Raw genomic sequence first — 22,188 nt, forward strand, 5'->3', positions numbered from 1 at the left:
TTTTTTCATCATCACTCCTCCCATTCATGACCTCAGTAGCATGTTTTTAAGCAGAAGATGAAGGCCTGTGAAAGCGGCAATAAACATGTTTCAGTTTCAGTTTCCATTTTTTTTTGGTACAAAGCCTCTATGAAAGAAATGAGGGCAAAACAGCATTGGTCTGGTAAAGACGGGGCCTTCAGAGAAAATATATGATGAGCCCACACTTTAATAACCCTCGACAGGAACCAGGTTAAGAGGTTATTCTCATTGGAACAAGTTTTTTCCACTATGCCGTGCCATGTCGGCTCTTTGGGAATATTTATTATTTATTGCTAACCTTATGAAATTTAAAATTGGTGCATTGGACGTCACACACTAATATTGTTAGCCAGGGTGTGTGTCCAAACAATAAATTCAACCTTATTCTTTAAACACACACAGGAATTTGTAAAAAGTGAGAAAATAATAAAAACAAGTTCAGAAATGTAGGAAAAGTCTTCTTGGAAAGAGACCATTCCAAATACACCCACACTTCACACACACACACACACACACGACACACACACACACACACACACACACACACACACACACACACACACACACACACACACACACACACACACACACACACACACACACACACACACACACACACACCAGGTGCAGAGTGAAGCAAAGTCATTAATAATCCAGGACTGCTAACTAATAACCTAACGATTAATAGTGGAAAAGGGGTCATTCATTATTAATTACTGTGGTGCAAGGACTTATTTAACGCCAAATGGCAGGTAGATAGTTAGCAGTCAACTTTTATATTTCTCTTTTTATTCTATCTCCATGGTTAACAGAAAGAGACAAAGAAACACTGTGGCGAGCGTTTTTCACATGACAGGAATTCACAGTAAACAGACATGTCCTCAAGATAAACGGGTGGTATACAGCTTAACATTTACCAACCCATACAGTACTCCAGTTATTTTGTGTAGGTGTAAGAAAAAAAAAAGCGAAACATGCAATTAAATCAATCCTTATTTGGGACCACTTGGGTCCCCAAACACAAACACAGCATTCATGGCACTCAGGATGCATCAAATAAATATTAGTTTCAGAACTATATTTATAACAAACGCATGCAATTGCACAAGGGAATAAAACATCTACGAAGAACAATCACAATAACTGAAGTACAAAGCAGCGATGTAACCGAGAGAAAAGACATGAAGATATGAGGGTACAAAAAATAATATATATTCAAAGTGACATGTGCAACACACAGAGAATTATCCTAAAAAGAACAATGCATTCCAATGTTAAAATGTTTAGTATTAAAAGAAACTGCCGTTAAAAGTATATTTCAACAATATATTACTTCTCTAAAAAAAGTCTCAGATCCAGCACCAGTAACTAAGAACTAGAAAAAGGGGATGTATAAATATTATTTCCATACTAACAGGAGCATGGTTAAGAGGAACTGCATATCTATACTCCAACTGATCATTTCAACCGAACCTTAACGCCACTCTCACATCTGTAAATCAAACTTAGAAAAAAATAAGTTTGTGCTTTAGTGTTAAGATATTCCTATTTCAGTAGAAAAACAACAAAGGTCCTTTCGATAAACTCTGACAGCGGTTGTACATCCAACAATAACCCGTTCCACCTGCGCTGCGGGACGTCCGGCCTGCTCACCCAAACAGGCTGGACATCGGTCGGGTCCGTACAGGGCTGCACAGGGGCTCGTCCCCCCTCACCTCGCCGCTCTCCCTGAACGAGGGGCTGTGGATGATCTGGGCGCGGCGGCGCCCGCGATGCAGGCGGGCGTTGAGCCGACCTAGGGAGGACTTCCTCTGCAGCGCGCCCGCCTTGGGTTTGCAGCTCGCGCCGGCGTCCGGTTCCGTCGCCTCGGCCGACGGGTTCAGGAGCCTCAGCGGGTTTAGGTTGCCCGACTGGAGGGCTCTGGCTAGGCGCCACCCACGGCCCGTCCCGCCGCCCCGGTCCGTGCTCTCTGCGTCCGTCCCGGGGGGAGCGCCGGTCGGGGAGGTGGCCGCCACCACCCCCTGGTGATGGAGGTCCGCGGCCAACGGGGGCGGCAGGTACTGGATGGCCTGCTTGCCGCTGTAGTCCCGCACCTCAGTGTCCGCCTCCCAGTCTGACACGAGCGTTCGCACAACCTGTCAATCACAGGGGCGTTAACACATAAATGTTGGCCAAATAAACGATTACACATGGTGGGGGTTCGTGGTGTCTCTGATGTCGTTTTAGTCAGCGGGTCTTTCTGTGCTCTGTGCAACAGGCAGGGCTGGGCTTGTTCTGCATTAGCATGCATCAAGGGGAGTTACCAAACTCCAACACTGAAACCAACCTGAGTGTGGCAGTGCATTGCAGCCAAATGCATTGGCGTGTAGCCGGAGCCGGACCTGCCGTTCACGTCCACCGGCACGGCGCTGTCGCGGGCGAAGGACAGCAGCTGGCCCAGCAGCTCCACCTTGCCCTGCTTGGCGGCCCAGTGGAGGCAGGTGAACCCCGTGACGAAGTCCCTCTTGGAGAGCAGGCTGGGCTCCACGGCCAGCAGAGGCTGCAGGCTGTCCCACTGGCCGTCGGACGCGCACAGCATCCACTCGTGCTCCAGGGGGTCCAGGGTGACGGAGGCGCAGCAGTCCTCGTCCGTGGCCGAGGAGGAGAGCAGCGAGGCGGTGTCGCCGTCGCCCTTCACCGAGTCCCGCAGGCAGGAGCTGCGGTGGATCATGGACCTCCGCACCTGGACGGTGTGTGGACAAGAATTATGGAGAAACATTGGGGGAAATCAAATGTGAATTGAACATGTAATCTGGCTGAATGAAGACTCAACGATTAGAAGATACGTCGTGGTGCACTAGCTCAGCAATTGGAATCAGCAATTGCATAACCTGCGTTTGATGTCCCTGTGGTTGGATTAACTCTGAACGTACATTCCACAATCTGTTCCTCTTTCTTCCTGCAACTCCTCTCTCTTATTGGTGCTGTCTTGCTCAACCTAGTTGAGCAGGGCATGCATAGGGCTCCAGGTTCGATTCCCAACCATGCTATGCATTGTAAGATGCTTTCAATAAAAGCGGCCACTAAATGGCATACATTTCCCTTTAGCTGGTAGGCATCATCGTAAATAATGGATTGCTCCATGCATCCAATACATCCATCTATTTGTTTTCCATTCGTAATTATATATGTGGATTACTAAAGAAAATATGTACAATACATTCAAAAAAACTCCCCTATCTAAATAGCACATATTAATATATGTGTCGCTGCTTGCGCATTTGTTTAAAAATGGGTTTCTTTACACTAGTGAGAAGTGCACTAGAAAACGGAGTAAAGTCACGGGCTGAACCCCCTTAGAACCCTACCTGAGGGGAGCTGCTCATCATCAGCTCGATAAAGTTCCTGCGACTCCCCTTGGGAGTGCTGCTATCTCCCAACGTATCGAGTCCCTCCCAGGGGCTGTCTTCTGAAAGCCCGCTGGTAAGCATGGCCCGCTGGGACCCCTTGGAGATCCGACGTCCGCCTCTCACCTGACAATGGTGTCCTACTGGGTGTGCTGGGTGGTCCAGCTCACTCCCTATAGCTGGTGCTGACTCTCGCCTTCTCCTTTCTCTCATTTTTACCTCTGTGCCTGCAAAGGTGGTCGTTGTATCATTGGCCACTTGGCCAAGAGTCGATGAGGCAGGTTCTTTTGATATGGCGACCCTAGAGCTGCTGACGTGAGGTTTCGGGTTATTGTCCACGAGCACAGGGGAAATCGGTGATTTCTCCCTTGTTTGGTCTTTATCGTTCGAGTTACCATTAAAGCAGTCATCCGAGGTCTCGTTTAAATCCACAGTTGGCGCAGATGTCCTTGACAGCGAACTGTCATGCGTGTTTACGCCGTTGCCATTGCACTCCACAGCATAGACATTCGCATCGGTGCGCCTCACCGCGTCCAGACAATCCATCTTCATGCACACGAATTTCACCCCGTTCTCCACTGTCACCAATGCTACGGCGTCCACAAGACGTGAAAGGGTCTCCCGATCCTTCGTCTGCGTCGAGTCATTTTTCCAAATCAATTCGAAATGATTAATTAACTCCATATGCTCGACCCTCCCTCCGCTTTTCATCAAGAACTCCAATATTGATTGTTCAGTGCAATCAGACGCCATTTGGAAGCATGTGCAGAGCAAATTGAATGGCAATCAAAATATGCCTGAATTACTTGACATTTGCGTTAAAAATATATATTTACTTGGCCCCACTCAGTGGTGGTGCCGATGACAGCATCTTCGTAATCCTCGTTCTCTCCTCCGAGGGTGAAATGTGTTCATGGTGGCAGACAGGGGTCGCAGTGGTGACAAAACCCGTCCACGCCCCTCTGGAAACTGGTCCGCTGAGGTGTCCATATTGGCTCCACCTTTCCCTTTAAAACCATTGAAAAATAAATCGCTGCTGAGCCAAGATGGCTACACTTTCCAGCGATTCTGCGCTGTACCATTATGAACCAAAGGGTATAGTAGTGTATACCAAATGTATATATATTGAGAATGTTGTTGTACTAAACAAACGGGATATATTATTGAAAATTATAATACCGTATTTGATATGAAGTAAAAAAAAAAATACATCGATTAAGATGTATTTAAATTTAAATTACCACAAAATGATCTGGCCAACCCCCCATGGAAAGTGTACAGTGTTGTGTTCCAGGACGACCCGTGTGAACCATTTCGTATCCCAGTTATTTACACTCACTGTTTTCGTTGTTTTGCCCTGTACCCCTTGTCCTACTTAAACATAGAAACACATTTTTGTTGGCGCTATGAGTTCTTCTGATGTGGCTCGGCAACCGGTAATTTGTTTTTTTGTATCCTCTCTCTCTATCCAATTGACAAATGAAGCCAGGCATGTTGGACAGGGTGTGTCCCCCGGCTTTCCCAGCTAACGCTAGCAGGACAAGCTAGGAAAGTGAATTTACTATAGTTTAAAGTGACTGAACTATGTTTTTTAGTTTTCTTGATTATGTGTATGGCTTGTCATTACAACTTGAATCCCTGCCATTGGCTAGACTTGTGAGTTGGTAACTTTGGTATCTACTAGCTCGATAGCTAACGCCAACGCCAACTTTGAGTTCGTTTCGTGTGTTTCTGCCAATTTTCTAAGATGCCACAGCGACAAGTTAGTCGTTTTGTCAATAGAGGGACCGTCATGTGCTATCAATTAAGTTGTGCTTTTGTATTTCTTTAAAGTCATTCATTAATAGCATTACTTAACTACCTGAATAACTGCCAGTTATTAACTGCCACTAAAAGTTATGAGTTACAATAGATAATTTACAGATTCCCCAACTGTCATGTTGACTATAGTTGGTTGCATATTCATTGTGTTGAGGAAATGTGTCCTTGCATAGGATCCGTCCCGGTCCCTCTCCCTGTCTGGCCATGTAGGTTTTGACAGCCTTCCGGACCAACTGGTTAATAAGTCTACTTGCCAGGGATTCTGCTTTAACATCCTCTGCATTGGTACTTTACACACACACACACTCACTCACTCACTCACTCACTCACCAATCAGGAGAAGCAGCTTTGTTGGCTGCTGTTTGGACAGATTGACCTGTTACCTAAAACATAATGGATTACATAGCTATTCTGTGTCATTAAGAACTCAATTATTAAGTGATACTTTTGTTTTACATGTCTGAATACCTACCTAGATGCAAACACTATTAGACCCTTAATGAATTTCAACTTCCCAAGAATACAAACATTCATCCAATAATTTCAGGGAATCTTGATTGCTCTAACTGTAAAGTTCAGCTTTTTGCCTGTTCAACCTGGTATACAGAGCTGCGGTTCTGTAATGCTATGTTGAGTTAGTTAGTTTGGCAGTGGAGAGGAGGTTTGAAACTCACTTTCTTTCTTCCCATTTACCTTCTCTTTCCCTCAGGTGAGACTGGAATTGGCAAGTCTACCTTAATGGACACTCTGTTCAACACAAACTTTGAGAACTTTGAGGCCTCCCACTTTGAGCCGCAGGTGAAGCTGCGGGCTCAGACCTACGACCTGCAGGAGAGCAACGTGCGCCTGCGCCTCACTGTGGTCAACACGGTGGGCTTCGGGGACCAGATGAATAAACAGGAGAGGTGAGCTCAGGGGCTGGACATAAAGGGGGCAGGGATGCACAGAGAAACCACAATGTGGTTCTACAGTCGTTGGAGAGAACATGTTTGGAACGCATAGGGTATAATCCCGATTAGGGAAGCGGTCATGTACAAAAAACAAAGAAAATAATTTGAACCTTAAAGCTACATTCTTCTTTTTTTTTTCTCAACGTGCTCTAAAACACATTCAGGCATTTGTTATCCATTGGTATATCAATTCTCAAAAATGTGTACCAATAAGCCAGGTACAGCATGATGTACTCGTATGTGCCCAAAGACAGTAATATCTAATCTAAATAATGAAATCCTGCTGTGCAGTTACCAGCCGGTGGTGGACTACATTGATCGTCAGTTTGAGAGCTACCTGCAGGAGGAGCTGAAGATCAAGCGCTCCCTCCACAGCTACCACGACTCGCGCGTCCACGCCTGCCTCTACTTCATCTCTCCAACAGGCCACTCTCTCAAGTCCCTTGACCTGGTCACCATGAAGAAGCTGGACAGTAAGGTAAGGATGGGAAAGTTATAGCTACAGGATCACTGTTTTCCTATCTGCCAATTAGGCTTGTATTTCAGAATGCATCCACGGATCTTTGGGAGCTGATAGTCTGCTGTTGATGTTTAAATGACTTGGGAGAGTTACATTCCAGTGCTCCTATTGTGCCAAAATGGTGGCGGTCATTGTGATGTGACATTGAGATGAACCAACCCTCTAGGCTAAGCAGGACATTGGAATTTGGACTATCGTCAGCTCACTGTGGCTTTTCCATATCGAGTGTACTGTACTTTTTTAAACTCAACATACTGCTGCATTCACAAAATGTGAAAATAGCTTTATGTTCGATTTCTTGCAGTTCTCACTTTATGCCGTTCATACACAAATTGTGAGGAAAAGGTTCATAACTTTCTGAATGGGATGCCAAAGAATCTGCTCTCAGGAAAAAATACCGGTACTTCAAACCAGAAAATTGACGCAGCCATTTATTTCAACACGTATTTGCCAAGCCTCCTGTAGACTTTAGTTTATCCGTCATATAAAGGCAGTCCCTCCTTTGGATCCCAGCTCAGCGAGTGTTCATCCCATGCTGTGCGTCGTATAAGTTGAATAATTTCGGTCTGGCAACCCAATTATTACTCCATGGAAAGCCCGTTTTCAATTTCAACTCCAGCACGTTGAAGATGAAACTGTTTTTCATCCTTGTTTGTATTATAGGTCTAGGGATAAAATGACTAGGCATGCCTTCTTTGTGCATCAAAAACTGATTGGGATGCGTTGGTTTTTGCCCTCGGGCTCGGTGCTTTCATTTGAGGGTTTTACATGGTTGCTGTGCGTGTTGTAGCCTCCGTCTGGCTTTAAGGTACAATGGGTCTGCTCCAAGTTTCAATTTGTCAAGACTAATGATGCTTTGGTGGCAATTAACGATAGCTGCTATTTACAAAGGCTTCTGTTAGTTGACTTTATGTTCATCGGTTGAGCTATGTAGCTGTCAAAAGAGGCTCCTTCTGCTGTGTAAAGCCAGTGGATCAGAGACACTGCAGTCACACATATTTTGCAACGTATTTCATCATTTCTTAATTGTGTTGCGGCAACTTAGCTGTGTTATGGAAAGCTCTGGCCCGAACACAGTGTGTACAGTTCCGAAACACCAGCCAAAACCAGCACAGTGGATGCCAACGAACCAGATGTCAGTATTATTTATAACCATTGTAAGCACATAGCGATGCGTGTCCATGTTTATTTCTCAGACCCTTATCATTTCAGCATAGCTTTTTTTTTTTTTTTTCGCTGTCTGTTATAGAGGCACATTTTTGTTCACATAAAGAAAAAAAAGGAAACGTTCAGCTCTTGTGGTGGTCTCAGACTTTCCCAGGCTCTGTGTGTATTTTCAACGTTGTTGCGAGCTCGGGCCTCCACCGTCGGTAACCCGGGGAATTAGCATGTCAATGGCTAGGAGTGAGAGCAATTGAGCGCCTCAGTCTCTCACACTAGCTGTCCCTTTGTGTCACTGTACAATTAAAGGGAGAAAGAAGGGGTTTGGGACCGGACCACTGACGGGAAAAGATACTCGCTCAGCTGGACAGTTATTGGTGTGCGTGCGTGCGTGCATGTGTGTATGTGTGTGTGTATGCATGCGTGCGTGTGTCCGTGCGTGCATGAGATGGCCGTTGCGGGTCAACAATGGACAATCACGGGGGCAGAGCGACGTCACCACACACTTAATTTATATTGCATTGACTCAACTAGGATTTTATACCCCTATGGGTTGGAAATAGTGAGAGTCCCCCGAATTTGACACGGTACAGACTTTTGTATGCATTGCAAAACATTCACTCAACGTCAACTGAACACAGACACACAGAAGAGTGCTGAGTTCGCGAACCGCCAGATTTAATCTATATTGTTGTCAGTGGCCACATCCAAACAATAAGTAAACAAAAAAAGTTGTTTGTAGGATACATTTTACTTTTTCTCTTTTTTTAACATGATTTCAAATCTCTTTTTGTTTACTCAATGTTTTGCAACTTTCATTTCGAAAAGGATTTATAATGATCATCCATTCTGCGTGTTTACTTCAAAACCGTAACAACAGAATGAGGGATATTTGGAATAGCGTGTGAAACAATGCATGTGTCTGTATTAAGGATCGACGTTTCCCCCCCCCGCCCCACTGCAGGTCAACATCATCCCCGTCATCGCCAAGGCGGACACCATCAGCAAGAGTGAGCTGCACAAGTTCAAGATCAAGATCATGAGCGAGCTGGTCAGCAACGGGGTCCAGATCTACCAGTTCCCGCTGGACGACGAGACCGTGGCTCAGGTCAACACTGCCATGAACGTAAGACACGCGCACACGCCTTAACTTCAATGTCACAAGAAAGAGTGTCGGCAAACAAGAGCATACTAATGAGGGAGAGCTCAGTTTTACTTACTCTATTGAATAAGAACGATTTGTAGTTGCCAATAAATCAAACTTTAGCGATCCCAAATTGCCATTTATTGCTTAACTTTCTCACTTTGTTACTATTTGATATACAAAGACATATATATGTTTATCATGATTGTGTGATTGCCCATCTCTGACTGAAACCTGTACTTCCAATACATGATCCTGTGACAGGGCACAGAACAAATCCATGGGAATGTTAAGAACTGGTTCCCCGGCTCATCCTTACCCTAACTATTGACTTACTTATTAAATACTTTGAGCCACATTACTTGCATAGGTGCATTTGGAAGGAGTGTTGCTCTGTGCTTTTAAAACCAGTGCCTGAATTGCAGAGTTGTGTGTGTGTGTGGGGGGGGTCTTTGTATGGTTTAGGTCATGGTTGTGTAAATGGGCGAGTTGTAAAGTGTATGTGACACTGGGTCCGTAGGGTCTTCTGCCATTCGCCGTAGTGGGCAGCACAGAGGAGGTGTCTGTGGGCAACAAAATGGTGAAGGCTCGCCAGTACCCCTGGGGCGTGGTCCAAGGTGAGTGAGTGAAAGTGGTCAGACGATATTAGGTAGTCAGTTTTTTGAAACTACAAAGTCAGTTAAAAAATGTGGTGCAAAAAGGACATTTTATCTCAAATTTGCTCCTTAAGTTATGGCATTTTTGCACCATTTAAGCAGATGTATTAAGAACATTAAAACAACAAAATAAGTAATATTAGTGCAACTTAACTAGCTTGTATAATCAGAGTTTGCCTTTGATAAGCCATGGTTCTGAGCAAGGTGTAGAAACCTAGTTTGACATTGTTTCCCCTGCACCACCCTTGCATGCTATCTTAATTTGTGTGTGTGCGATGCCCCCCCCCCAGTGGAGAACGAGACCCACTGTGACTTTGTGAAGCTGCGGGAGATGCTGATCTGCGTCAACATGGAGGACCTGCGGGAGCAGACGCACACGGCCCACTACGAGCTGTACCGCCGCTGCAAGCTGGAGGAGATGGGCTTCAAGGACACGGACCCCGAGAGCAAGCCCGTCAGGTGGGACAGTTGGACACACACGCATTCACACACGCATGCGCACACACACACACACACGCGCGCGCCCAGCCTCTCTTGTCCTTTGCTGTCATTTTCACCGCATGTGTGTGTGTGTGTGTGTGTGTGTGTGTGTGTGTGTGTGTGTGTGTGTGGTTGCAGTCTGCAGGAGACCTATGAGGCCAAGCGACAGGAGTTCCTGCTGGAGCTGCAGAAGCGGGAGGAGGAGATGAGACAGATGTTTGTCCAGAGAGTCAAGGAGAAGGAGTCAGAACTGAAGGACTCTGAGAGAGAGGTAACGAGGGTGGGGGGGTGAAAAAACACTTAAAAAACCAAGACCATCTGACACAGTGAGTGAAGAAGCTCTGCGTGGGGGTGACCCCGATAGGCAGATGTGATCTAACTATTTGATGTGTGTGTGTGTGTGTGTGTGTGTGTGTGTGTGTCTGTTTGCGTGTGCAGCTGCAGAACCGCTTCGAGCAGCTGAAGCGTCTCCACGCCGACGAGAAGGCGGCACTGGAGGAGAAGAGGAGGCTCCTGGAGGACGACCAGAGCTCCTTCGGGAAGAGGCGCGCCGCCGCCCAGCTCCTGGCCGCCCAGAACCTCACCTCCAACGGCAAGAAGGACAAGGACCGCAAGAAGTAAGGGCAAGCCTCCCCTCTTTTATACACATCACACGGAGCCGACCTGCTTTTATCCACGCGATTTACGGCTGGGTTTAGCGGCGGGCGATTAAGTAGCAGATGGGGGTGGGAAACCCTGGATGCATAGACACCGCATTGGCCTTTTGTATCGTAGGTCTGCTATTTGAGAGGCAAACATTGGCCTGTAAACATTACTACAAAATGCATTGTTTCATTGTAGTTAGCACTTTAACTTTTACATTTTTCAATAGATTTGAATGATTTTTTATTTAGGGATTTATGATCCAAGTGGAGAAAAGTAGGATTTATTAGGTACATAACAATGACTCATTGAAATTGTTAAAGTAAACAGGTGGTGCTTTTGTTCCACAAAATACTCAGCTTCCCCATTGACTTTGTTTACAGGCCTGTCTTGGCCTCTCAAATGTGGCACGATGTTGATGTGTCTCAGCCAATGCACGGTTTATGTGTAGATTGCAATTGGAAACAGGCAATCCAGAGGCTTTCGGCTTCTTGGAGTGCTAGACCCGACTCACCATTAGACTAAAACTAAATGAATTCTTGCTTGCAGACATTACGGCAAAGCTATTGTGATACACTAGAAATGCTATCGGAGACTCTTAGCTTGCTGACATTAATCTTTCTCCCTCCTTCAGCTCGGGGTTCATGTGAGGATCTCCACCATGACGGTACTCTGTACACAACCACGCAGTCCCGCAAGAGCATCTCCTCTGCCCTCATTGGCCAGTTTGTAACACTAGTCGGGAACCAAAGGATGACCACCAGTGTATGTGTGTGAGTGGGACACGTGCCAAAGTTAATTCTGTGTTTGCTTTAAGGTGTGTGATACGCCAATAATCCCGATTTTCCATATTCTTATTTTGGTGGGATTGAAACTCACTTTAAGTAATGTATTTTTATATTTATCCTTTTGTATTTACAAGAATGCTTTTTCTTTGTGTACACCTGCGTTTTTGTGATTTATGTATATTGTACTTTTTACCGAACCGAGTTCAGTCCTCAAAAATGGTTCCGACTGAGCACCAGTTTTTACACTAAGCCTGAGAAAATGCAGGCTCTTATGAAGTAGAGGTTGTCCCTCCTTGACAAGTTTACCTCCACTTATGTCATAGTATGAGCAATCCAATTAAAATTTAAATATTAATGCCTGAACCAAAATAGGGCCATGTTTGTTTTAAATTGAAGCTTGAGACTTCATAATATACAGCCAAGAAAAAGCGTCATATCCTCCACTTCCAGTGTGACTATTGCTAGTTACTGAAATATTCTAATTGAGTTTAAGAAGGGAAACTGGGTTCATGCCGCATGGAATTCTACCATAGTTATTTCTAGCATTTCTAATCCAATTACAGATGGGCTCTTCCCCTTGAAGTCTGTACTGCTCAGGATTGTAATACATTTTATATATAATAACTATTTTATATATCTATAGAGTTTACCTGCCCATTAACTGTCTCTCTTGTTTCAAGAGATGGATGATATGAAAAGGAAAGAAAATATCTGGTTTTATTGAAAAACGATGGATGAAAATAAGCACTATATTAGCTTTCCGTCCTCATCTTCTTGTACTTGTGAAATTATTAAATTGAAAAATTATTCAGTTCACCTAAAGCAACAGCAGTTTGCGTCAAGACCTTCCTTGTTTAAAGCAGCATTGTGTTCTGTGTGTGCAGCAGTTTGTGTAAGCCTCACACCACTGTGTCAGATTTAAGTAAAGGGTGAGTTGAACTAACATTTACTTGGAGCCAGAAGGTCCATTGTGGGTTACCATCCTCTAACACAGCCCGCACCAGGGATTGACAAGGCCCAAAACCCTTCCAACTATTTCTCTAGCCCACTTTTTTTTTACCAGGCTTCATCTAAAGAACAGTGTTATTGCGAAGTAATGTTTTTCTAATGTCTGAATAAATCTTTGTATTTTTGTCACAATTTTGTTTGGTCTCCTATTCCCGTCTTCAGCTCTGATTCTCTGTTGTCTCATTAACTCCGTTAATATTTGGTTTGAATTGGAAACCAGAGAGACTGCTCTCCCCCGTCCTGTTAAATCTCTACGTGTTCTATGTGGAAAAAAACTATAAATAAATCAAATGTACAGACAAGAGCGATGAACAGAAATATTTCCTCCAGGGTACTTGTCAGTTTGATAGAGAGTAGGCCTTATGTTTTTTTAATATTATCTAAACGATTTTCATAGAAGTGAAGGATTTACATCTGGTAGGTAACAGAAATCCTACATTCATCATTTGGACTTGACATTCTAAATCGCTTAGATTTCATTGAGAAAAGCGGGAACATGGCGTACTTTGCAAGACTTTTTCGTTTTATGTATTATAAATGATTGAAACTGCTGTGCTTTTATCATGAGCCTGGAGAGATCCTGGCATTCTTATCCGCAAACTACTGTGAAATTAAACTGGATGTTATGTTTGTTTTTACGTTTCAACAATCACATATAGCAGGGTTAGAGTTTAGAGTTTATTCTAATTAATTAAATGAACTACTAAATATAGGCTAAATGAAGTGAATCACATTCTGCATAACTGATATACTGTGCATCCCTATTTTCTTTGATCGATTTTGGCACATCTATTTTAAAATGCTTTTTTCAGGGCAATAGCCTACTTTACCAGTGACTCATTTCATGACGCCTACATCATCCCATGATAAAAGTGCATCTAATCTGCAACGGGGCCCTGTGTTATCAGGGGCCAATATGCGTGTACTTAAATAGGCCTATATATATACATTTACAGATCATTTTGAATGCTGTATATACAACGTATATACAGCATATAATCTTGATTAGCTGGATATAAGCTTGACAGATGAATATGAATAGCAAGAAACACAGAGAAAGAGCTTCTGTATAACCTATTTGAAACAAAACAAGTTAGCACCCTTACTGTACCCCTGTAAGAGCGATCATTCAGCTCCTCCTCTCCCGCCGTCAGGCTCAGGAGAGGAGGAACAGGGCTGTGTCCCCCCCCACAGAAAACCAGTAACATTGTAACCCTACCCCCAGCCGTGCCCCAATCACCTAATGCTAGTGCTGCTGCCAGGTGACCCCCACATCATTTACAGCCCTGAACACCACATACTTTCTTTGGGTCCAATTCACATACATTGCGTGTGGCTGAATTGACTTCATTGATTGGTGTATTTTTTTTAGCTCACAATAGCAGATTCTTATTAAGGTTAAACAAATGGATTTAAATTGTCTTTCGCTGTGTCTCTTGGTTCTCTTTAGCTGTTCTAAAATCCTACATAAATTTGAACCGGCACTACTTCACCTGGATGCTTTAATTTCGAGAATAAAGAACACGTTGCCAACCTGGTCGGTAGCTTTATATTAATACCATCGTGGCAGCTTTGGTCCCCCGGCCTATAGTATGCGGGGAACCTTAAACATGTTCTCTCTGAAGCTCTTTGCCCTTCATCCGCCTCTGAAGATCATTGGCAGTCTTCCAGGCAGGTGGGGCGCATGAGTGCCAGCGGGCTGACTTGGAGGAATGCTGATCGATTATCCGCAGCAGCTGGCCCACCAGACCGTTGGGGTCAGTTGTAACAAGAGATGGGAAGAGATGATTAACTGCGAGCGTGAAATATTTCGCATCGGACGAGAAAAAAAGTGAGAAATTGTGTGAGGGAGAAAAAATGAGTTAGCCTACTACGTGTATGAAAAGGTAGAATAAAGAGGGATTCACGGCGTGAATATGCGCGCAGATGTTTAGGTGCAATACAAACGCGTGTGGATGGTCGTACAAAGAACAGACTTTGATTGGGTTCTTCATGTGCAGCGTTCAAAGCTGTTTGCTTGTTTTCTTGAACACACTGATATAACTTTGTGCATTGTTTACACCTATGTCATCGCCGCCTTGCACACAAACATGCACATGCACACCCCCCCTCCCCCCAACATACACACATGCACGTAAATTTGCACACACATCAGCCACTCCATCTTTTGGCGAGTCACTCTAAATGCAAATAGAGGTGATTACTGGTGATGGACAGGCGGGGCAGACAGGCTCCGCTGTGATTCCCCTCCCAGTGACAGAGGGAGTGGCTGCCAGGCAGAGATGAGCTTGTCATTTAGGTGCACCGCTCTTGACACTATGAAATTACCAATTACCAAAGCGAGTCCAAGCCCAAATTCGGGAGAGCCGGAGCAAGGTGCAGGCGGGTGGGCTCCTGCCAGCACACAAGCAGGGGGAGGAGGATCGATGATGACACAGGGGAACATGGATAGAACCGGGACAGCGGGGTAAAGTAGGGAAAAGGGGTGTAAAGAGGGTGAGCAAGGGAGGAAGCATGAAGCATGGTTGAAGGAGCATCAAAACTTTCAAACCACACATAAATCATTTTACATACCTGATATTTTCTTGCCACTGTTTGTGAATTCTGCATGGGTCTTCAATCTGTGATGTTTCTATATAGGCCTGACACTTTGCACCACAGTGCATTGACTTTTGGGGATGACAGCTAAAGTCCAAAGTCTGTATAAGAGTGGCCTTCCTTAGGGTGTTGAAGGTTAAAGCGCTGCTTCACTTTTACTTATTAAGCCATATTTAAATGTACAGCTCCCACAGTAGGCCAGAGAGAGAGAGAGAGAGAGAGAGAGAGAGAGAGAGAGAGAGAGAGAGAGAGAGAGAGAGAGAGAGAGAGAGAGAGAGAAATTGAGACAAGAAAAATAACAAATTGTCGGTCATTCCATTTTTCTGAGAGAGACACATTCACAAAGACATCTGTGCAAATGTTTCGTATTTTTTTTAAACAAAGGCATTTATTGCGAAAAATGCACTTGACATGAAAAAAACCCCATCAAAGCAACCACGGGTCATCAGTACAAGACGATGTAAAATGATCACATGGTATCCAGAGCACCAGGTGTCACCAGTGCAGAGCATGAACTTCAATGGCACAAAAGGCCTATAAATATTCTGCACAATATATAACTTTTTTTTATATTTATATATATATATATATATATTTATCTATATATATATAATTCTGGATAGTATCTTTTTTTATTATTTTCTTTCAGCTGCAGTTCGATCCATCAACCAACCGACAAACCGGTCCGTGGCAGTCGGTCCGTGATTTCGTTGGGTCACGCTGCATCGTCACGCATCTCGCCAAGTCGTCCTGTAGAGCTACATTAAGAGGGTCAGTCCGGCGTCCCATTCCACGCATATGGTACATACTCCAGCAAAACAAGTATCCATAGGAACAAATATGGCCAACATCTATCAAAGATGGCATGGTGAAGGCTCTGCTGTCAAGAATTACCAAAGAAGAAGAAAAAGAGAATAGCGCTGTCATGAGGTTTTTCTACACATGGACCATGGCATGTCTCACCCACCCTTACATCCAATACATTATTTGAGGATTGTAAAAAAAAAATGCATAAAAAAACTGAAACTGGCACTATGTAATTTTTGCCATGAGCAGCCTCTGGTGGATTGAGTTGTAGCAGTTTTAACTATATAAAAACATGTGCGTGGGGGAAATCCCTGGTTGGATTGAATCGTGGACAGGCCACGTTTATTCTAGACAAACTTTCTAGCCAAGATATTATTTAATGGAGTAAAAGCCTACAGCTGAAAAGTTACATAGTGCAGCTTTAACCAACGAATGCCCTTATTAAATGACTGGTATCACTCGTGAGCAACACAACTGGCAGATGAAAAGATCCACTGCAACGCAGTCAATGTTGTACCCCAAAAGATCCCAAAATGCTATGACCTTAAAATACATGTCCTTCTGTCATGGTCCCTCGCGGCATCCCCGCAAGGTGGTTCGAGAACGACGCAGAAAAAAACACTTGGCCTCTCATTCAATTGTTGTTTGACTTGTGCTTCAAAGTAGGGCTTCCTAGAAACAATTCAAAGACAAATCAGGGATGTCAGCGAATGAGTTCTGCATCTATGCCTGAGAGATAGAAAATCTGAGATCAAGAAGGACAGCGGAATACTTCATTTGGTGCAGAGTAGGAGAGAGAAGGAACAAACAACGGCTGGCTTTTCACAACAAGTCAACATCAACACACAACAAAAATATATCACGTGGATTCACAGACACAACCAGCTGGCGGGCCATGGTCCAACTATTATGAACGCTGAGTGTGCTCTTGTGCGTGTGTGTGTCAAGTGTGCGTATACGCTTTGTGCTGACCTTAACACTATTCCAGACTCAAATTTTAATGTGTGCAGAGTAGGTATGTGCTTGGACTATATAGAAGTTTCTGCAGGAGGGGAGCTGTAACCTAAAGGGAGTTAATGTCTGGGCTCAGTTGCTACTGCTTGTTGTTATTACCCAGACCCTTGTGGTTTTTCCTGAATACATGCAAAGCGCTTTCAATGAGCCTGGTATTTTATCGATTAAAGGAATAGCTCCCGATTTGAACAAACCAAGTTTGTCCCTCCACCCTGGCCTTCCCCAAGATGCAAAGCTTCCCGATGTGGCACATGGGGAGTTTTGCTGATCTGTGTCCCTGCTCTTTGCGATTCATTTGTGTGTAACAAGAAGGATGTTAAATAAAGTAATTTCTTTTGTATTATGTTATTACTGAAGAAGGAATATTTCTCCTGCCACATTTGCAAATTCGGTAGAAAAGTCAAAACTGCACACCAAGCTAATTGACGGAGGTAAAAAAACAAAAGTACCCAAAAATACATGGGACGGGAATTTATGGGTTATCAACTGCCTTAAAATATTATTGAAGCAGTCAGATTACGTATATTATTGTGCATGTGGGCCCTAGGACAAGCACCAAACGGTAAAAAAAAATCGAACAAATATCTGGCTGATGACTGGTTAACCAGTAAGCAGATTGGTGCTTTCTTAGTTGATGTGCTTGTGTGTGTGTGTGTGCTTTGCAGAGCATTATTTTAAACATCTGTGTGTTTAGCTCAGATAACTCTAGTGAGCTTAGCCAATGAGGATAATTTATTCACTTTCAACTGCAGTTTGTACAATAAGAACTGAGTGTGCTTTGCCAATAAACTGCCCGATTGGGAATTCACATTTTTGGTCTCTTGCTGGTTCAGCAGAAAATGCATCTAAAAGTTAGATTTAGTCCGGAGGCAATAAACAAAGTGTGTTGTTAAAGTTTGACTGCTCACTTGCTGGTATCCAATTGCCACCTCTGGTAGCTGTCGCATGGCTGGTATTATGACACACGCACCCGCGCACACACACACACACACACACACACAAATACAGACACCCAGTGCCATAAAAATGTGTTTATGCACGCATGCACATACACAAAACCACACTTGCGTACACCCACACACACACACAAGTAAGAAATGAACATGACACTTGCTGTGCTTTGATTTCCATGGCAAATAAAGTGAGATAGCAAAAAGCGAGAGAGAGAGAGAAATAAATAGAGAGAAGGAGCCGGGCGGGAGGTCTGTAAATGGACCCCCCCACCCCCCAACATTCAGGGGACAGAAATCAGGACTCACGGACGCGGCTCATGAATGCACATCGAAGCGGTACAACACAACGACTTGTTTCAGGTAGAGGTGGTCAGAGGATAGGCCGAGGGGGGGGGGAGGAGGAGGAGGAGGGGGGGGGGGGGGGGGGGGGGGGGGGCATGGTGGACCGGGTCCTAACAAGATGGCAGTCACAGGGTGTCTCAGACCTCGAGAGACGATCCAATCTCAAAACCACCGTACACTGCACAGAACAGGGTGCCCACACAGGCATCGACAGGGCGACCACACAAACCCGTTGAGCTGGTTAACATTTTGGTAAAAAAGAAAAGAAAATGTTATTTTCGGAAATTTCGGAAAAATGTCCTTTTGTGAAATTCCGGACTTATTTCCCAGTTGATTTTTTTTAAGACACGGCGGGATCGTGAACTATTATTTCACCAGCATTCATGTCAGCCCAGGGTGGGAGGTTTCCAAACGCTTTCATAGAAAACAGAGTCGGCGGAGGAGGGTGGGGGGGTGGTTGGGTATGGGGGGGAGGGTGGATGTCCTGCCTTCAGAGTCTGTGCATCCTTCGGGGGGCCGATAATGTTAACAGCCAGGGGGTCCTCAGTGTGTGTCAGACGGCCCCTGTCACACAGCTGCTCTGCTGTCTGTGAGTGAGTGGGATTGTGGGAGTGTGTTCTGCCTCTTCTGGCTGTGGTGAGGCAGAGCGAGATAAGAGCTTGTATTAATCTCCCGCGTCTCTTTGTGTGCTTCCATGTTTGTTTTCCCTGTACATCTACAGGTGTTGTTTATGTATTCATGTTTGTACTTGAGAATTTGTGAAGTCTAGGTATGTGTGTGTGTGTGTGTGTGTGTGTGTGTGTGTGTGTGTGTGTGTGTGTGTGTGTGTACATCTTCGTGGGTGTGTGCATATGATTCTTGTTGTTTATCGGGCATCTGTGTTAGTGTGTATTTGTGTGTATGTGTGTGCTCTGATCTTGTCTGTGTGTGTGCATGTGTACATCTTCGTGGGTGTGCGTATATTCTTTTTTTCAGGCATCTGTGTGAGTGTGTGTTTGTGTGTAAATGTGTGCTCTTATCTTGTCTGTTTGTCTGTGTGTGTGTGTGTATGTGTGTGTGGGTGTGTGTGTGTGTGTGTGTGTGTATGTGTGTGGTGTATGCACGTGTGTACATCTTCATGTATAAGTGTGCATATTATTCTTAACGTTTATCAGGCATCTTTGTGAGTGTGTGTTTGTGTGTATGTGTGTGGTCTGATCTTGTTTGTGTGTGTTCGTTCGTTTGTGCCGTGTGCTTGCTAGACAGAGTGTGCGTGATAAACTGTTTTTTTGTTTGCCTGCTCCCCCCCCCCCCCGCGTCCTCCCCCCGCCCACCCCAACCCAAGCCAATCAGAAGCTCTCCACGAAGCTGCCGGGGAAGAGGCCGGTGCGGCCTGTGCGCTGCAGGGTGCCCTTGTACCAGCCGTCGTCGCGCCGCTTGTGGACGAACACCACGTCCCCCTCCCGCAGCTCGATCTCCGCCTCGCTCTGGGGAGGGTAGGGCACCACCACTCGGTACCTGAGGGGGGGGGAGGGGGAGGGGGGGAGAGGGAAAGAGAGGGGTAGAATGACGGGGAGAGAGAGGGAAAGGAAGAGAGAGAGGGAGAGAGATAGAGAGGGAGTGAGATAGAGAGGGAGTGAGAGTGAGACAGAGTGGGAGAGAGAGAGAGACAGAGTGGGAGAGAGAGAGAGGGAGTGAGAGAGAGACAGAGTGGGAGAGAGAGAGACAGAGTGGGAGAGAGAGAGAGAGACAGAGTGGGAGAGAGAGAGAGAGAGAGAGAGACAGAGTGGGAGAGAGAGAGAGAGAGAGAGAGAGAGAGAGAGAGAGAGAGAGAGAGAGAGAGAGAGAGAGAGAGAGAGATTTGATTATGTCTAAAGCTGTGCATCGAAAAAAAGTAACCGCTTTATGTTGCTGTGTGTGTGTGTGTGTGTGTGTGTGTGTGTGTGTGTGTGTGTGTGTGTGCGCGTGCATGCATGCGTGTCACGTGCGCTGACGGACCTCTCCCGGGACAGGGGCTTGGTCTCGGGCCGCAGGGCCAGCAGTGCGCTGCCGGAGCGCGCCGTGGCCGGCGACATGGGGAAGGTGGTGTCCAGCGAGCCCGACTTCCTGTGCAGGGGCTCCAGGCCCGCGGCGCCGCCCGTCTCGCTCTCGATGGGGCAGGAGCCCGCCCGGCCCAGGGACTCCAGGGAGCAGTGGCCCGAGGCGGAGGAGGCGTGGTGCTGGTGGTGGTGGTGGTGGAGGTGGAGCAGGTGGTGGGCGTGGCCCGAGGACGACGGCGTGCGGGGCTCGTGGGTCGGCGGGGAGGACGGCGTGGAGCGCGACTTCTTCTTGGCCGCCGCCCCGGACAGCAGCTTCAGCAGACCCCCCGCCTTCTTCTCCTTCTGCAGGACAGAGAGGGAGGGAGGGAGGAGGGAGAGAGAGAGAGAGGGGGGGAGGGAGGGAGGGGGAGAGAGAGAGAGAGAGAGGGGGGGGAGGGAGGGAGGGAGGGAGAGATAGAGAGAGGGGGTAGGGAGAGAGAGAGAGAGAGAGAGAGAGAGAGAGAGATAGAGAGAGGGGGTAGGGATAGAGAGAGAGAGAGAGAGAGAGAGAGAGAGAGAGAGAGGGGGGGGAGAGAGAGAGAGAGAGGGGGGGGGGGGAGGGAGGGAGGGGGGGAGAGAGAGAGAGAGAGAGAGAGAGAGAGAGAGAGAGAGAGAGAGAGAGAGAGAGAGGGGGTAGGGATAGAGAGAGAGAGAGAGAGAGAGAGAGAGAGAGAGAGGGGGGGAGAGAGAGAGAGAGAGAGGGGGGGGGGGGAGGGAGGGAGGGGGGGGAGAGAGAGAGAGAGAGAGAGAGACATTTTTATTCTTTGCAAAGCACTTTGTTAACCTGGTTTTGAAATGGTTATTATAATTGGTATTATTATAAAGTCTGTAAGGAGTCATTTTCTTCTACATTCATCAAAAGGCTTTAAAGGTTGGACTGGGTCCGTTTGAGCAGGAGGGGGTTCTGTTTGGAACCAGACCGCACAGTTCCTAAAGAGGGGAACACCTCTTGATCCCATGCCTGCTGAGACACACACTGTCTGGTGGAGAACCAGGTGCAGCCTCAGAACCGGGTAGAAGGATTCTTTTTGAGGGATTTTCTCAAATGCAGTTCAGAAACACGCCACTGGAGGGAGATATGGGCTAGATTGAAAATGCATGTGAATGACATAAATACATGTTTGAGTCATACTGTATCAGAGTGTGCTTCCCTCTGCTTAAATAGAGAATTGAATAACTGCCAATTATCTGTGCAATTCATGATGAAAGGACCACCTCAACACACGTACACACACACACGCACACACACACACACACACACACACGCACAAGCACACACGTATCCGTTAGACATACTTCAACACCAGCTAGAATTACTACCTTTCTAATACGACTTTTGTAGAACAACCATTCAGAAGCGCAAGGTAGTTCTCAAAGGTAGGATTCAAAACCCCCAGCAACAGTATGTGTACATGCGTATGTGTGTATGTGTATGTGTATGTGTGTGTATACATGCGTGCGTGCCTGTGTGCGAGTGTAACGTGGTGGCAGGCGTCCAGGCAAAGCGCTAGAGCCGCTGTTGCCGTCTTATCGTGCCCAGCGTGCACAGATTATCCGCGGCCGGGTGTACGCCAGACAGTCATCATCGCGCTTCATCGTGCCATCTCTCGCCCGGTCCACAGGCCTCTATCTGCTCTCATCCAACACGCTCAGCCAGGACTAAACCCCATTTACAACGTTTATGTATATATATATATATATATATATATATATATATATATATATATATATATATATATATATATATACACACACATAAGTATGTATTGTTACGTATGCAGTTAAAAAGTGGAAGTGTGTCAGGTATAACAGGTATAACAGCCTACATGTCCATACTCAA

The 22,188-nt window shown here is 45.7% G+C and overlaps 3 protein-coding genes across 4 annotated transcripts in view; 1 reads left to right on the top strand and 2 right to left on the bottom strand.

Annotated features, from left to right (window-relative positions):
* Positions 1 to 607: 607 nt before the first annotated feature.
* On the bottom strand, positions 608 to 4,351 carry sowahca (sosondowah ankyrin repeat domain family Ca). Its single transcript, XM_030344312.1, has 3 exons — positions 3,369 to 4,351; positions 2,348 to 2,743; positions 608 to 2,156 (listed from the first exon to the last, which is right to left on the bottom strand). Exons 1-3 carry the CDS (start codon positions 4,158 to 4,160, stop codon positions 1,671 to 1,673), a joined length of 1,674 nt encoding a protein of 557 aa, XP_030200172.1. The 5' UTR covers positions 4,161 to 4,351; the 3' UTR covers positions 608 to 1,670.
* A 337-nt stretch (positions 4,352 to 4,688) lies between these two features.
* On the top strand, positions 4,689 to 12,709 carry septin10 (septin 10). 2 transcript variants are annotated; one of them, XM_030343750.1, is made up of 10 exons: positions 4,689 to 4,843; positions 5,402 to 5,513; positions 5,938 to 6,133; positions 6,470 to 6,656; positions 8,824 to 8,985; positions 9,524 to 9,620; positions 9,950 to 10,118; positions 10,278 to 10,410; positions 10,578 to 10,762; positions 11,416 to 12,709. In XM_030343750.1, exons 1-9 carry the CDS (start codon positions 4,814 to 4,816, stop codon positions 10,758 to 10,760), a joined length of 1,269 nt encoding a protein of 422 aa, XP_030199610.1. In that variant the 5' UTR covers positions 4,689 to 4,813; the 3' UTR covers positions 10,761 to 10,762; positions 11,416 to 12,709. The 2 variants fall into 2 exon arrangements, with proteins under 2 accessions (XP_030199610.1, XP_030199609.1); XM_030343749.1 differs by having other exon boundaries at positions 10,578 to 10,756.
* Positions 12,710 to 18,383: 5,674 nt separating this feature from the next.
* The window catches only part of LOC115533313 (E3 ubiquitin-protein ligase SH3RF3), a 64,045-nt gene continuing 60,240 nt past the window's right edge, over positions 18,384 to 22,188 (bottom strand). The window contains exons 9-10 of the mRNA XM_030343762.1: positions 20,269 to 20,651; positions 18,384 to 19,788 (exon numbers count right to left, since the gene is read on the bottom strand). Of these exons, the coding sequence (XP_030199622.1) occupies positions 19,620 to 19,788; positions 20,269 to 20,651 (552 nt within the window). The 3' untranslated portion in view covers positions 18,384 to 19,619. The remainder of the gene's footprint in view (positions 19,789 to 20,268; positions 20,652 to 22,188) is intronic.

Source organism: Gadus morhua, chromosome 20, assembly GCF_902167405.1.
Source record: "Gadus morhua chromosome 20, gadMor3.0, whole genome shotgun sequence".
Lineage (NCBI taxonomy): Eukaryota > Metazoa > Chordata > Actinopteri > Gadiformes > Gadidae > Gadus > Gadus morhua.